This window comes from Engystomops pustulosus, chromosome 9, assembly GCF_040894005.1.
Source record: "Engystomops pustulosus chromosome 9, aEngPut4.maternal, whole genome shotgun sequence".
In the NCBI taxonomy this organism is placed as follows: domain Eukaryota; kingdom Metazoa; phylum Chordata; class Amphibia; order Anura; family Leptodactylidae; genus Engystomops; species Engystomops pustulosus.
The window spans coordinates 9837764-9854245 of record NC_092419.1 but is presented as its reverse complement, the minus strand read 5'-3'; the positions used below and the strand labels follow the sequence as shown (position 1 = coordinate 9854245).

The following is a 16482-nucleotide window of genomic DNA, read 5'->3' as shown; positions in this document are numbered from 1 at the left end:
CAGCTGATCCCTCCATGCCATAACACCCCTGCAGCGCCATCAGCTGATCCCTCCATGCCATAACACGTATGCAGTGCCATCAGCTGATCCCTCCATGCAATAACACCTCTGCAACGCCACCAGCTGATCCCTCCATGCCATAACACCTCTGCAACGCCACCAGCTGATCCCTCCATGCCATAACACCTCTGCAGTGCTATCAGCTGATCCCTCCATGCCATAACACCTCTGCAAAGCCACCAGCTGATCCGTCCATGCCATAACACCTCTGCAGTGCCATCAGCTGATCCCTCCATGCCATAACACCTCTGCAACGCCACCAGCTGATCCCTCCATGTCATAACACCTCTGCAGTGCTATCAGCTGATCCCTCCATGCCATAACACCTCTGCAACGCCACCAGCTGATCCGTCCATGCCATAACACCTCTGCAGTGCTATTAGCTGATCCCTCCATGCCATAACACCTCTGCAACGCCACCAGCTGATCCCTCCATACCATACAACCTCTGCACCACCACCAGTTGATCCCTCCATGCCATAACACCTCTGCACCACCACCAGCTGATCCCTCCATGCCATAACACCTCTGCACCACCACCAGCTGATCCCTCCATGCCACAATAACTCTACAGCTCATCACCTCTATGCCACGCTGCATTGATGCAGTCATTCATGCAAAAGGAGCCCCAACCAATTATTGACATGATTTACTGTATAGACTTTTTATTTGGCCAAAATTTCTGTGTTCAAAATTTTTTTACATTTGGTCTTTTATAATATTCAAATTTTTTGGACCCGTCTTCCGGTGCCGGTTTGGACCATGCACCACATTTATTATAGCAACTCGACAGAATTGTTATGCATGCTTTATGTTAAAGGGGCACCAGAAAAATAAGATGGAGCACACTTCCCGAGCACTGCACAGGGCGCCAGATTCATGAAGATCGTGTGCCAGTTTTGATGAATCTGGTGCCCCCTGCAGACTCCACTGGCACACTGCACTTAGTACAGACTGCACTAGTTTTGATAAACGGGGCCCTAGGACTTTTGTTTTTTCTGCTGTAAACCATAATTATCAACATTAACATGAATATACACTTCAGTATAAAGTTCAGTCTGTTTGTAAGGACTCTTTATAGTATATGAGTTTCACTTTTTGAATTGAATTACTAAAAAAAACCTTTTGCTGATATTTTATAGTTTTTTGAGAAGCATTTGTATGTGAATGTGCCCTTAAATAATCTCATATAATAGAAAATATCCAAAGACACAATTTCATTTAAAGGGGATTTCTTGCCTATTGGTAATGATGACCTTTATAGAACGTGAGAAGTAAATTAATAGAGACCTGAAACCCCGATGTTTTTTTCTAACACCTTTATAACACAAGGCGGATAATAACAATACATCACAGCTGAGCCCTTGTCATGGGTGCCCCCCATCCGTGCCCCTCTCTGTGGTACTGCCCCGGTCCACACTCCAAACTCACCTCTCCACACTCCTGCTCCCGTCCGGCCTGGTCCACGTGCGCGGATGTTTTACCGCTGATCGCCGCCGGCAAAGGTGCCCGCGGCATCAAAAAGACGGCGGCGCGCATGCCATCTTTCCGTGGATCGTCGCTCCCGGTGACGTCATCGGGGAGCGGCGATCCGTCGCCATGGTAGCTTCGGGTCTCACGAAGACCCGAAGCTACTTCGGGTTAACCCATTCATTACCATGTGCTGTCAGCACATGGTAATGTATGAGTAGTAAAATCCCCATATACTGCCATACTGTAGTATGGCAGTATATGATAGGATCGTACAGACACCCTAGGGTTAAAGTACCCTAGGGATTCTGAAAAATAGTAGAAATAAAAATTAAAAAAAAGTTAAAATTATAATAAAAAAACCTAAAAATTCAAATCACCCCCCTTTCCCTAGAATTGATATAAATATAAATAAACAGTAAAAATCATAAACACATTAGGTATTGCCGCGTCCGAAAATGCCCGATCTATCAAAATATGATAACGTTTTTTCACTGCGTTTAACCCCGTAACGGAAAATCGCGCCCAAAGTCGAAAAGGGCACTTTTTAGCCATTTAAAATTTTTTTTTAAATTCTATAAAAAGTGATCAAAAGGTCGTACAGTCCTAAAAATGATAACATTGTAAACGTAATCAAAATCCGCAAAAAACGACACCACCCACAGCTCTGTTCACCAAAGTATGAAAAAGTTATTAGCCCCAGAAGATGGCAAAATCCCCAAAAAAATTTTGTACAGGAGGGTTTAATTTTTTTAAATGTATGAAAACATTATAAAACCTATACAAATTTAGTATCCCCGTAATTGTACCAACCCAAAGAATAAAGTAAACATGTAATTTGGGGTGCACAGTGAAATCCGTAAAATCCAAGCCCACAAGAATATGGCACAAATGCGTTTTTTTTACCAATTTCACAGCATTTGGAATTTTTTTCCTGGTACACGGCATGAAATATTAAATACCACCATTTTGAAGTGTAATTTGTTACGCAGAAAATAAGCCGTCACACAGCTCTGTACATGGAAAAATTAAAAAGTTACAGATTTTTGAATGTGGTGAGTGAAAAATGAAAACGCAAAATCGAAAAAGGGCCGTGGCGGGAAGGGGTTAAAGGCCAGCTGTTCCCAGGATTCCCTGACGGATCTTTGAACTATAGTGAGAAGAGAAAGCTTCCTTTGTTTCTTCCTATCCCATTTCTTGTTCCCGGTTTTTGCTGATCTCCTGTTGCTGACCTCGGACTTGACCTTGCATCTCTGCCGCCTGCCCTGACTTTGTGCCTGTATCCTACTACGAGACCGCCTGCTGTATCTTTACCTCGACCTTGGTTGTCAACACAAGTTATTCGCACCTGTGGAACGACCTGGTGGCACCCTGCCGCAGCAAGTCCATCCCGCCTTGCGGTGGGCTCTGGTGAAGACCAGGTGCCACTTAGATTCCGGTCCCAGGTGTCGGCTAGTACCATCTCCCATGGTGGTCCAGAGGGTCCACTGACCCTTAACCCTGACAGCCCTCTTCATACATATTTATGGTGGGTGTTAACTACTTGAATGTGTTTTATTTTATGGGATCATGGGTGGGGGGTGATGAGGAAGGTCAAGAGCATGTGAACTTAAAATATCCAGGAGCATGCTAGCTTTTAGTAGAGGGCGTTGATTATAAAACATTATATTTTACAGTATAAAGGGCAGAACATTGTAAGAGGAGATGCTGTATCACTGGTGGCTTTGGAGATACTTGTCTATGGAATCCATGAATGAGATCTACAGATTATTGAGTGGAAGTTCATATTAACTCTTCACTTTGACTCATGGCAGAAGATACAGGACTCTTTTAAATTGAAGGGCTTTATTTTTGCACTTGTGATGATATAAGTTTAGTAAAACAACAATTGGTTTATTGACCTGTTGGGATTCATTATAGACATCGCCTATTTCAGGGGTGGATGAAGACAGTGTCGGATTGGGTTTCCTTAGGGGGCCCACTCTTCATTATCCCCCAGGAAATAGACTCTAGCAGCCTCCAAATTTTGGTGTTTTCTGACGGCCCTCTGGGGTTCAGTATTGGGTTGAGCAGGGGCCCACTGGAGGATCCTCTGGTACTCTGGTGGGCCAGTCCGACACTGGATGAAGACCTCCATGGGCCCTGGACTATATGAATATTATGGCCTCTACAAGTCTGGAATCACATCCTACATCTGGTACTAGGATCAGCTTTTTGCCTACTTTTAAAACTTGTGGCTCTTGTGTATCTGTGAATTAAGACCATTGAGGATTTCGTGGGTAAAAGTCCTTCTCAGTCTAAAATATGGTGAGTGGTTTGGGTGGCCATTGGTCCCCTAGAAGACTTGGGCCCCGGGCTACCGCTATGTTATAATCCACTCCTGTGCATAATATTGATATTTCCAGTACTTACATCACTGAGAATGACAAACACATTTTGTACCTGTATAAATATCTCACCGTTATCTTTTAAACTATTATAAAATGAATTTAGAGAAGTTGCAATAAATGTCTAATGTGCAACTAGTACGAACAGTATGAAGTTATAGGGAGCACCTTCCCGTGAGAAGCAGAAAGTCTTGTCTTATTTAGTGAACACCAATTAAGCCTTTTAACTGCAGCCACTTTTTACTGTACGTCCCTCATGGTCATGGAGGAGGGGGATCTGCTGTTTTGTGAAAATCAAGCACCTACTTTAACATCATGGGTTGATGAAGGCCGTCTAACCCCTTAGATGCCACGTGTGATGCAGTATCCTGGGTTTTTTATGCTGAAAAAGATGTTTTATACTCAAGCATATACGGTACATTTAATATTCCCATGAAGCAGTAGGTGGACCCCCAAAATCAATGTCACCTGTGGGCCCTTGGTCCCCCACTCCGACCCTAGAACTGTGTACAGAAAAAAACAAAACATGAAAAATAGTTTTTTTTTTCAGCCTCCCAAAAAGTAGCATAATAAAGTAATCAAAAGTCATAGGTACCTAAAATACCGCAGATAACTCGCTCTGCAAATAAGAAAAGTGATGTTATTACAAATCATTTCACAGAAAAAAATACGGCAATGTAAAAACTGTGCAAAGAAAGGATTTTTAAAGTTTTAAAATTCGGTATTGCTGTCATTGCATGGCCCAGGGAGTGAAGATATGTTGTTGATGCTGCAAGAAGAATGTTGAAAAAGTAGAAATGTAAAATGCCAATGATTATTAATTATTCCCCCGATTTGGCATCATCAGAAAAAAAATCAATGGGGGGAACTCATGATTGCCTTTGCGCCGGAAAAGGATGCTTTTCGTCCAAAAAAACTGCCTTCAGGCACATGTACGAAGACTTCCAAACTAATTTTTGGCTGCTTTCCTATACGGTCGGAAAAGGGGGGTGTGGCCTTACAAACAGGGTTGTGGTTTTGGAGAAAGGGGAGTGATTGTATGGAAATTAGCCCATGTGCCAAAAAATAATGGCGGTTGTGTCGAAATGTGGCGCACAGTTTAGACCAGCTAAAAGCAGGTCTAAAACTAGAACTCGACAGTCCAGGTTCATTATCACAATAACGAATCTGGTGCAGCACAAGACTAGTGGCGCCCAGCTCTGCACTGCCGGAGTCTGAGACACATCCCCCAAAGAGTTAAAATGGTTCCATTAAAAAAAAAAACTACCTCCCGTGACATAAAAAACTGGTTCCAACACATAGCAGAGAACAGTCCAGATCACATGGAGACATCCATGAATAGTCCTAGGTCGGGTTTGATGTAAAGGAATATACACAGGTATACAAAGCTTCTTATTGGATTCTCATAAGGACAATCCCATTTGAGATTAAAGCCCAAGTTGGGTCATTCTTACCATAATTTTCCACATTTCCTAATAGAAGAGGGTCCAAACAAAATAATTGCCCCCTCTATTATATATATTTGTTATTATTGATGAGACCACACCTCCATTAGTAAATTTATAAAGCTATGCTACTTCAATTATGTTATTCAAGATAAACATTCCATGACATACATTGGGGGTCATTTACTAAGGGCCCGATTTGCGTTTTCCCGACGTGTTACCCGAATATTTCCGATTTGCGCCGATTTTCCCTGTATTGCCCCGGGATTTTGGCGCACGCGATCGGATTATGGCGCATCGGCACTGGCATGCGCGCAACGGAAATCGGGGGCGTGGCCGAACGAAAACACGATGTATTCGGAAAAACCGGCGCATTTAAAAATGGAAAATCTGTTGCGGAGCTTGCACTTACCTTCACTCAGCCGGCCTCGGTGTATTCCAGTGCGTTCCGATGCTCTTCAGCGCAGCAGCGCCACCTGGTGGACGTCGGAGGAACTGCCTTAGTGAATCCCGGCTGGACCCGAATCCACCGCAGAGAACGCGCCGCTGGATCGCGAATGGGCCGGGTAAGTAAATCTGCCCCATTGTCTTTTCAACCGACTAAGTAAACTATCTAGCTTGGACATGTCTCCTTCCCAAACAACTCATTGTCCTCAAAGACTGTCCTGAATCCTCCATTGACCGTACGCAAATCGTAAAGGGACATAAACTGAGGGGAATCTGTAGGGATACATTTATTTCTTGACTTGTTTACACAGAGATTATCTACTAAGTTGTGCAAATAAAAGACTTCATTTATGAAAATAGGATGGAACTTCTTACCCGGAAAAAACAACAAAAACTTTAGAAGATTAAATCTAAAATAAACATACAAAATACTTTAGATTTGTTCCTTATTATAAATCTCACGTCTACCGCAGTAGGTCATTAGAAGTGCAAGGTGAGTATTCTCTAATGAGATTCATGGTTGTCACCAGATAGAAGGTAGCTAGGTCTTCTCTCACCCTACAATTTTTTTGCATTTTTTCGTATTTTTTCACCCTAAATTAGGATTTAGGATTGTCGACGACAAATTAAAAATGGACGTCAAGAACATGTTTTAAAGACTTATTTGTGTCTTCAAGGGGCTTTATAGACTTCATATATGGATGACCTGTCTGTAGGTAAGGACATTGATATTAGATAGATGGGAGTCTTGCACTAGGAACCACCATCAATCGTGTGATTCTGATTCTGCAAAAGAACAAAACAGAAGGCCGGTTCTTTGAACTTCAGTTTGACTCCCATTAAAATTACCATGAGCTGAGCTTCAGTTCACAAGGTGGGCCACCATGCAGAGTATAAAGCTTGACTTCTGCCTTGGTTATGTCACACACGGGGGTGTGGGAGGGTCTCTTGGGGCAAGAGTCTGTGGACTCTCTGGGCCACCACGGGAGATGATGGTACTAGCCGCAACCCGGGACCGGAATCTAAGTGGCGCCTGGTCTTCGCCAGAGCCCGCCGCAAAGTGGGATGGTCTTGCTATGGAGCCACTAGGTCATTCCACGGGTGCGACTAGGCCCGCGGTGGCAGCCAAGGTAGGAAAGCAGGAGGCAGGACCTCAAGAAGCTAGGACCCCGGGAAGGCAGGACCCCGGGAAGGCAGGACTTCGGGATGGCAGGACCTCTGGAAGGCAGGACCTCAGGATGGCAGGACCTCTAGAAGGCAGGACCTCTGGAAGGCAGGACCGCCACAGGAGTACAGGATCGCCACAAGAGTGCAGGATCGCCACAGGAGTACAGGATTGCCACAGGAGTACAGGACCACCACAGGAACACCACAGGAACACAGGACTGGCACAGGAAAAGAGGAACACAGGACCGTCACAGGAACACAGGTCCACGGAGGCGTCTGGAAATGCACAAGAGGAACACAGAAAGCTTTCTCTTCAGTGGAAGAAACTGAAGATCCGGCAGAGAGTGAAGGGAGGTGGCGGATTATAAGGAGGACGCTGACCCTTTAAATCAGGACGAGTCGGCGGGCGCACCCTAGCAGCGGGAGCGCGCGGCCTTGTCAGATGGAAGGATCGCGGCCTACTCGGGACCGACGCAGAGCCAGGGGCCAAGAGAGGTGAGTACCGGCGGGGCGAGCCATGGATCGCGGGGTCACCCGTGACAGGTTATTTATGTTGAATTTAAATTTCCTATAGATGGAACATCTATAAATATTAATGTTATATCCGTAGAAAAGTTTACATCCTGTAATAGTTTGTCAACAACATCTCCACGGACAAATCTTTATTTACTAGTATCCTAGGACACACACGCTGGATTTACCAGACTTGTCTATACTTGAATATAGATCAACCACATACAAAATAAACACTTGGCCCAGAAAAAGGGGGTGGAGCTCTTGAAATTTAGTATAAAAGATTTGCCCTTCCCTCCTTTAAAGTATGTATATAAAAACTAATCCTAAATAGTACCAAGAGTCACACAGAAGACAGAGACAAGATGAAGGCCATCACTCTACTATGGTTCAGCCTTGGGATCTTCCAGACCCATGCAGCATTTGCAGTATGTAGGATATAATGATTAGACTCTCCTTCATAATTTTAGGTTGAAAATCTTCCATGTTGAAAGCTGACCACGATAGAAAACCTATTTAAATCAGATGTTTAGCATGATAACTTTTCTTATCTCAATAGGGTCCAGGTGATTCTTCTTCAAAGCCGAAGGTTGTGCCGGGCTCATCGGATGATCTGGGGGTCTGCCATTGTTCTCTTGCCATCACAGATTTCACATTTCCCATTGAACGTATGGAGTTACTGGAGACATCCAACCTTAACTTGAGTCTCAAATTCCAGGAAGAAATCAACAAGGTACTGAAATATTTGGGGGCTTTATCTTTATTACGTGTAGTCATCCACTATGTAAGGGGGTTGTTATTATCATTGCCTAACATCGGAAATGTATGACCCAAAGTAAATTATATAAAAGAAAATATATAAAAGGTGTAGCCTGAGATTTGTTTGCTGATCACTTATACTTAGACTTAGTTTGGTAGAGGTTTGGCACCCAGCACCAGGACTATTGGATGGTTGGAGAGACTGTGTGGTTCCGATGAGCACTGTGGCTTCTTCACTGCCAATCACAGCGTTGTACTTAGTATGGTGGCTGTGCTTGAGTTAATTCCGATTAACGTCTATATCTCACGGGCTTTATGTTGTGGTGGTGGAGGGTGTCAATGGAAAGTCTTTGACCAACCCATGGCCTCCTCAAACCATCACTTAGATCAATACAGATCCCTATAATGTATCCTTCATATACTAATGTACTACAATTGTAGTGGAGGGTATAGTCCTTGTCTGATTCCAGCTCAGGGACTTTCTGTTTTCTTTTTTTAACCTCACTTTTATTGGATATTTGGTTTGGAGGGTCCAAAGGGAAGTGGCTGAAAAATAAGTCTATATGAAGATGACAACAGTTAGAGGGAAAATAGGTGTCGTGGAAAGTCACTCACAATTCATTAAACCTTTATTCACTTCCAGTAACTTCATCTAGCCTAAAGTTCTTGAAGTTTTCTGAGAAAGTGTAGATCCTGGAGACTCCATAAAGGTGGGCGGTAGAGATGAGCGGATCCATTAGTTTGTTCGTAATTTTATCTGAATTGAATCTTTTCTGATTCACTTTGGAGAAATCTTTTTCATGTCAGAGAGGGTTTTAAGCGCCATAAGGGGAAGGCGGTGACACCCAAATGGATCAAGTTGTCTTCTGGTAGAGTAGGAATCATATGTACTCAACTTGGAACTGGTAGGGTGCTCAAGCAGGGTACCGCCATGTTCAGTATTTATGAAAAGGAAACTTGTCCCTCCTGAATGATGCAAATTAGTTTTTTTTTATTGTCAAAAGGGTACAGCAATCCCAACAATACAATGGGGCACATTTACTTACCCGGTCCATTCGCGTTCCAGCGGCGGCTTCTCGGACGAGTGCTCGGGTCTTCCGGCGATTCATGAAGGTCCTGTGCCCGATGTCCGCCGAGTTGCGTCGGAGTTCACTGATCTCTTCCTGGTGCATGCACGAATGGCGCGTGCAACCAATTTTTTTTTTAAATGCAGTGTTTTTTCCGAATCCGTCGGGTTTTCATTTGACCACGCCGATTTCCGTCGCGTGCATGCCAACGCCGATGCGCCACAATCCGATCGCGTGCGCCAAAAACCCGGGGCCATTCATGGAAAATCGGCGCAAATTGGAAATATTCGGGTAACACGTCGGGAAAACGTGAATCGGGCCCTTAGTAAATGACCCCCAATGTTTCCGTCCATGTTGGACCTTCGTCAGATAAAGACAGAACAGGTAGTGGGGTAGAGAAGTGGTAATGACTACTAGAGGTAGCATGGAGAAGGAGATAAGGTGGTGTGCAGTGCCAGGAGAGAATCATCTTACTGGGAATGTGACAGTGTCCAAAATATCACCGTTGTTAGATGAACCAAGCCATGATTAGAAGGAGGAAGAGCGAGGGAAGGTTAAATATATGTAAAAAATTAACCAAATGAAATAGTACATTTTTAGGAAACATCTGTGTTTTAGAGGTGGTTACATATGGTTTTCCATGAAAATTGGAGCAACATCAGTTTGGGCTGATTGAATTTGGACCCGTGTCTATTTGTGAACCTGGGACATCTAACAGAACAGAGACATCTATAATAGCTGTTGACCACATTGTTGTTGACCACATTGTTGTTCCATGTCATGCCATGTTTATATTCTTGTCTTCCGATTCATTAGATACAAGACTACCAACATAGACTGGATACTTACCTAGAGAATATAAAGAACCTGACAACTCGGGTGGAGTTATGTAACAAGGGAGGTGTCTCTTACAGTGAACTTGACTTTGAGATGTTGAAGCTGGAGATCAGTGAGCTGGAATCCTTGGTGATAGAACTGAAAACTTCATTAACTGGTTCCAATGATAAAGTAAGAGACCTGTACATAGAGGTAAGTGCTGCTGACTGGCTAACATCTAATGGACATGATATATTGAACATAGAGAAGACAAACCATTGAGGTGTTAAAAGAAGTGTAGATTACAGAGTCTTAATGCTGTCATGAATAAGCTGCCTCGGTTTCTACTGCTGGTAAGGTCCCTAGGGACAGCACAATCTCTAGTTCTAAGAGGAGGTTTGTGTGCGCCTATCACCACACATACACAATGGGGCTCATTTATTAAGGGTCCAAATAGCGCACTTTCATCAGATTTCCTGACGATTTCCGATGTGCCCTGAATTGACCCGGGATTTTGGCGCACGCGATCGGATTTTGGCACATTGGCGCCGGCTTTCACCCGACAGAAATGGGGGATTGCGGCCGCCGGACAACCCATCGGATTCGGAAAAACCGTGGAATTTAAAAAATAATTTGTGTCGCAAGATCAGCACTTACATGCACCGGAAAGAAGAAGGTGAACTCCGGGGGACCTCGGCGCAGCAGCGACACCAGGTGGACATCAGGCGCACGACCTTAGTGACTCCCGGCAGAACCGGAATCCTCGTTGGAGAATGCACCGCTGGATCGAGACTGGACCGGGTAAGTAAATGTGCCCCAATATTTTAAGACCTTCTACCATGTCTGAATGACCCATGTTTAACCTCTGCTTGTGTTACCTGACTCTGAACCTCTGAAGCCTTCACCTGTTCTGACCTCAACCGCTTTGGCGCCAGGTCCAAGTCACTTGTCACTGAATGGTGACTACTCAAAGAGGTAGCAACCTGGTGGTTCCTTGCAGATCTTTTTAATGGGGGTGAATTTAACTGGGGGTAACTTTTTGCCATCTAATTAACACTAGCTGTTAGACTCTGGTCAGAGCATTTATAGATGCTACATAAGACTATATTCATAGAAGATATTTTTTATATAGGTTGAGAACATTTCCGTCATAGTGAACCAGCTGGAAAGACATGACAAGAACAACATTTTAAAAGTACGAAAGGAAATTGCTTCCTTACAAAAACGCCTTGATGAATGCAAAGATAGTAAATCGCCAATCACGTCGCACTACGGTAAGTCCACATTTTAACCACAAATTTATACATGAAATCTGGTATCAATTACCTTCCTGTGTGCTGCTATTTTTACCATTGGTAGTTTGTTCGAAATCCATAATTGCGATAATATTGTGCTTTAGTGGAAGAAGAGATAGTGATGAAATCGATAGTAAAATTATGGCAAATTTGGGTTTCCAACACTCAAATTAAGAGCAAAGAAAATAATGTAATTCACTGATTTCCTACAGGGGGCGTCTGTAATGCTGCTATTATGCTTAGAGTGTAGAGAGGAGTGGACTATTAAAATATCCTGTTTGGGCCCAGATACAGGACCAGAAGCCCACACAGTAACACCCCAAAACACTTAAAATAATGTGGGGCGTGCTACCAGCTTACCAGCCATTTTGGTGAGGATTGGCACTCCTTGGGATGTTATAGGGGAGCGCCGATACTCCTCTCCTCAGCTACTAAGAGCCAGCACATATGGCCTACATTAATTTAAGCTTTGCCAGCATGTAAATAGACAACACCTGGGATCAGTGCCAGCACCGATCATGGTTAATAATGGCGGTGGTGTTGACACATAACTGGACATGATCGGACTAAAGTTTGTATCCCAGTTTGGGGCCCACCTCGCAAAGTTCAGTTAGGTCCTCACATGTTAGATCCCGCTCAACAATAACCGAGTATATGTAGGGATGGGGCACAACAGGGCATCTATGTAGCATCAGCCAATGGCTGCAGAGGTCTTAGTGATGTCATAAAACGGGGAGTTGTTTTGACAACTTTGGTTGGTTGGTAGCAATAATAGTTAATTACGTAATATATAACAGTTCTGGAAAGATGTCCTAGGAGAGCAGTAGAGTAAAAGTGGGTTATTGCACAGTACCCAACTTTAGAGGTTCCCTCTGCCAGAGACAGTTAAGATGAGTTCACATTTGGAATGTCTGGCACTGGGGTGTTACATTAATATCGTATTTTTTGGTTTGGCTCGTAAATGCAGTAGAGAAACCAACATGATACAATTTATGATGCAATTCACTTTACTCGTGTTATTGTTTCCAGGAACTTGTCAACATGGTGAGATTATGGATGTCGGCAAACCCCAAATCGTCCAGGTCAACTGGAGAGGAACATCCTACCCGAGCGGAGCATGGGGCAAAGAGGCATTTTTTGGCTCTACCAGTGAATTACATTGGGTCCTCAGCAGTGATTACAATTCTTACTTTACTACCGTCAGACTTTATCAATCCTATAAAGACCTCAGGCAGTACAAAACCTACAAAGACCAAGCAATCAGTGGGAAAGGGAATGCGTTGACTCTGTATAACAATTCCTTCTACTATGACTGTCACAGTAGTAGAATATGTAAGTTTGACTTAGATACTCTAAAAAGAGAAGAGAAACATGTACAAAATTTAGCGACCAGATTTTTCTACACATCCAACCAGTACCATAACATGGACCTGGAAGCAGATGAATATGGTCTTTGGGTACTTTATTCGAGGGAAGATGTTCTGGGTAACATGGTCATTGGATTGGTGAATGCAACATCCATTGAAGTGATCAAAACGTGGACCACCTCGGCATACATGCCTAGAGTTACCAACGCCTTCATGGTATGTGGGGTCATGTATGCCACCAGGACCCTCAGCACTAGAGAAGAAGAGATCTTCTACATGTACGATACCAACACGGGTGAGGAACGTCATCTGAGAATCCCATTTGAAAAGTTGTTGGAGAACATTCACAGTCTTTCCTACAACCCCAATGACCGTAAGCTCTACATGTACAACAACGGCTTTGAAGCCATTTACGATCTTCAATTCAAGCCTCTGACCGAAGGCAAATCTTAGAATTGTCTTTAAGTTGAGTAGATTGACTTCAAATCACAGTAAATTTTTCTTTATCAGAACTTTTTAAATCAGATCTTTTGAAATTTTCCCATTTTGTACTTCTTTTCCCTCTTTATTCCAAGTAAAAGCTACAGAATCAATAAACGTACATTGAATTTGGATATTTGTGCATTTTTATCATCGGTAATATAATCGTTTTTTTTTTGTGAAAAAATCCCTAAGCCTCTTCTTGTAAGTAGTGGGCTCCACAGTTTGATATAAAAAGGTTGTCTTCTCCTCAACCCTTAGAGCCTGTATTTGAGAAAGTGATTTAAAGGGAACCTGTCACCACATTTTTCACTATTACAGCTAGTGGCAGGTTCCCATAGAGCCCTAGTAATGAACTGACACCCTTCTATTCACTAAAAATTGTTCCTCTCCGACTCCTATATATTCAACTTTATATACCGTAAATGATTGGGGCCTGATTGACTGGAACCTATGAATTGATCGATTTCTCTACTTCTGAGATGTTCCATATGGCCCACCTTTAAGAAAAAAGGTCTCATTGAGATCCACTCAACATTTGGAAGAGCCACTAACTTCAAATTTGGCCCAACCTACCTCAGATATACATCATCAAGACCTATCACAATGCCGTGAATATTAAGGTAACAGCCTACAACAATTTCATTTATGGTTTGCAAGGGTATTGAGTACCCAGACCACGACCCCCTTGGCCTCTTTTAAATAACATGTCTGATACAAGGGGTAATAGTGGAGGGCAAAGATTCCTGATTCTCACTGACAGTTACGGTACTCTGGTTTTATATGACTATGTCCTCATCAAAGGCCTAACTAGTAGAGCAGTGATGGCGAACCTTTTAGAGACCGAGTGCCCAAACTACAACCAAGACCCACTTATTTATCGCAAAGTGCCAACACAGAAATGTAATTTGTGATTTATACTCCCTTCTCTGTCACAGTTTTCATTCATATCAGCACGCTGAGGACCCCAATAAAGCAGAAAATTTGGATGATCATTGTAGTTTCCCTCCAGGGTCCCATAAAGAGGAACAATTGTCAGGGCCGGAGTAGGAGCTACATAATGATAATCCAGATCTGCCCTCCCCCCCTCCACTCCTCTAGTAGTCCCAGGTAGCGCTGCCACATTAAAATAGCTCTGTGCACATCAAGTCCTGGGCTGTCTGGGACTGCAGGAAGATACCTGGAGTCATCTCTGGTCATGGCCTGGGTGCCCAGAGAAAGGGCTCTGAGTGCCACCTCTGGCACCTGTGCCATCGGTTCGCCACCACTGTAGTAGAGGATAAAGTTGGTCAGAGTTTTTTGGGGGGATCTTCTTCCTGAGAAGATCTTCAGACAAGATTACTAGGAATATGATGTCCTCATTTATCACTTACCAAAAACTTTAGAAGAGATATTCCCTCGTTCTTGGATCATGTGACCACAATTTAGTCCGGGTGGTGCTTGGGGGGGAACCTTCTGCAACTACAATTTGTTGGAAAGTGGTTGAATCCCAAAGAACAGATATGACTTTCACATTTCTGTTATGCACCTGTGGAAACAGATGACATACAACTGTAGTGTAATACTGACATCTACAGGGAATATTCTAGACTTACTCCGATGTGTTTTATGGGGATCTGATGGACATAGTATCTCATGCTACTGTCAGTTTAGGGACATTTTTCATTATTTTCCAACTCTCTGGGAATGGGTCATAGGGTCATAGGGCCTCCAGGACCACTGCTATTTTTATAAAGTTGTGTATTGTTTGAAAATACAAAAACCACAAAGGTGCCTTATGGGAACATTCCAGCAAATTTTTCAGTGACCTTTGACCCGCTGTTTTTCATTGACCAAATATGAAAGCCATTTGAGATCATTACTTTATGTCACAGTGCTAGTTTGAATATCCTTGTATGTGTGAGGATTAGGCTTTCTGTATTTCACTTATGCTTGTTTTTAAAAATATTTCTAGATCATTTTGTTTAGTTCCATAATAGTTTGAGAAGTAAGAAACATAATGGGGGTCATTTACTAAGGGCCCAAATCCCAGTTTTCCGTCGGGTTTCCTGAATATTACCGTTTTGCGCCGAATTGCCCCGGGTTTTTGGCGCACACGATCGGATTGTGGCGCATCGGCGCCGGCATGCATGCTACAGAAATCGTGGGGCGTGGCAGTCGGAAAACCCGATGGATTCTGAAAAACCGCAGTATTTTTTTTTTAAAAGTGTCGCTTGACAGGCACTTACCTGCACCCAGGCTTGCTTGGTGAACTCCAGTGAACTCCGACGGACTTCAGCGCAGCAGCGACACCTGGTGGACATCGGGCGCACTACCTTAGTGAATCCCGGCCGGACCAGAATCAGCGACGGAGAACACGCCGCTGGATCGCGAATGGACCGGGTAAGTAAATCTGCCCCATCATGTTCATGAACATTTTCCTACCTTCCTTTATGTCTACAGCTCCAGTGCAGATGGAAGAGTTTTTCTGGTAACTAAAACTCTGGAGAATCTGGAGAAACTAATAATTGTTAAGACCCAGTGAGACGTGGTACAGACCAGTCGTCCCCCACCACTGGGCCGCAGCCCAAGACCGTGGAGCACTCGGTCCCGCTCCGTGAACTGAAAAAAACAAACAAACTGTATACTCACCTCCAATGCGCCTCTTCTCCCCGCAGGTCCCGCTTCCAGCAGATGGGTAGAGGCCCTTCTACGTGCGCTGCCAGTGTGGCACTATGATTACATCATAGTGTGTGCACCGGCAGCTCGCATAATAGTGCATCGGCCATCTGCCGGGAGCCACAGGCAGAAGAAGAACCTGGAGCCGTGGAGAGCAGAAGAGCATCGGAGGTAAGTATACAGTTTTTTATTACTGTGGGGATAGGACACATTACTATTGGGGCTGGGCATGGCAGAGCACATTACTATGAGGGCTTGGCAGGGCACATAACTGGGGGGGCACAGCAGGGCATATCACTATGGGGGCTGGACAGGGCACATTATTATAGGGGCTGAGCACATGACTTTGGGGTCTTGGCTAAGCAGGAGTATCAAGGGGACATCAATAAGAGGGCTGGGCATTTTTAAGGGGGCTCTGCTGTAGACATTTTGTTAATGAGTAGCGGCTGCATTTCCCACCCTAGGCTTATATTTAAGTCAATAAAATTCCCTGATTAGTTTGTGGTACAATTAGGCGCCTCGGCTCATACTCAGGTCGACTCATACTCGGG

The 16482-nt window shown here is 43.9% G+C and overlaps 1 protein-coding gene across 1 annotated transcript; it reads left to right on the top strand.

Annotated features, from left to right (window-relative positions):
* Positions 1-7797: 7797 nt before the first annotated feature.
* On the top strand, positions 7798-13365 carry LOC140077100 (olfactomedin-4-like). Its single transcript, XM_072123993.1, has 5 exons — positions 7798-7917; positions 8049-8222; positions 10132-10344; positions 11264-11405; positions 12456-13365. The coding sequence occupies exons 1-5, from the start codon at positions 7855-7857 to the stop codon at positions 13244-13246; spliced, it is 1383 nt and encodes a 460-aa protein (XP_071980094.1). The 5' UTR covers positions 7798-7854; the 3' UTR covers positions 13247-13365.
* Positions 13366-16482: the final 3117 nt, after the last annotated feature.

What these genes read in the sequence shown, in the direction of transcription:
- LOC140077100 (XM_072123993.1), top strand. Translation starts at nt 7,855, where the DNA reads ATGAAGGCCATCACTCTACTATGGTTCAGCCTTGGGATCTTCCAGACC. An exon ending in AGACCCATGCAGCATTTGCA is followed by an intron (nt 7,918 to 8,048) that starts GTATGTAGGATA and finishes TTATCTCAATAG; the next exon opens with GGTCCAGGTGATTCTTCTTC. An exon ending in TAAGAGACCTGTACATAGAG is followed by an intron (nt 10,345 to 11,263) that starts GTAAGTGCTGCT and finishes TTTTTTATATAG; the next exon opens with GTTGAGAACATTTCCGTCAT.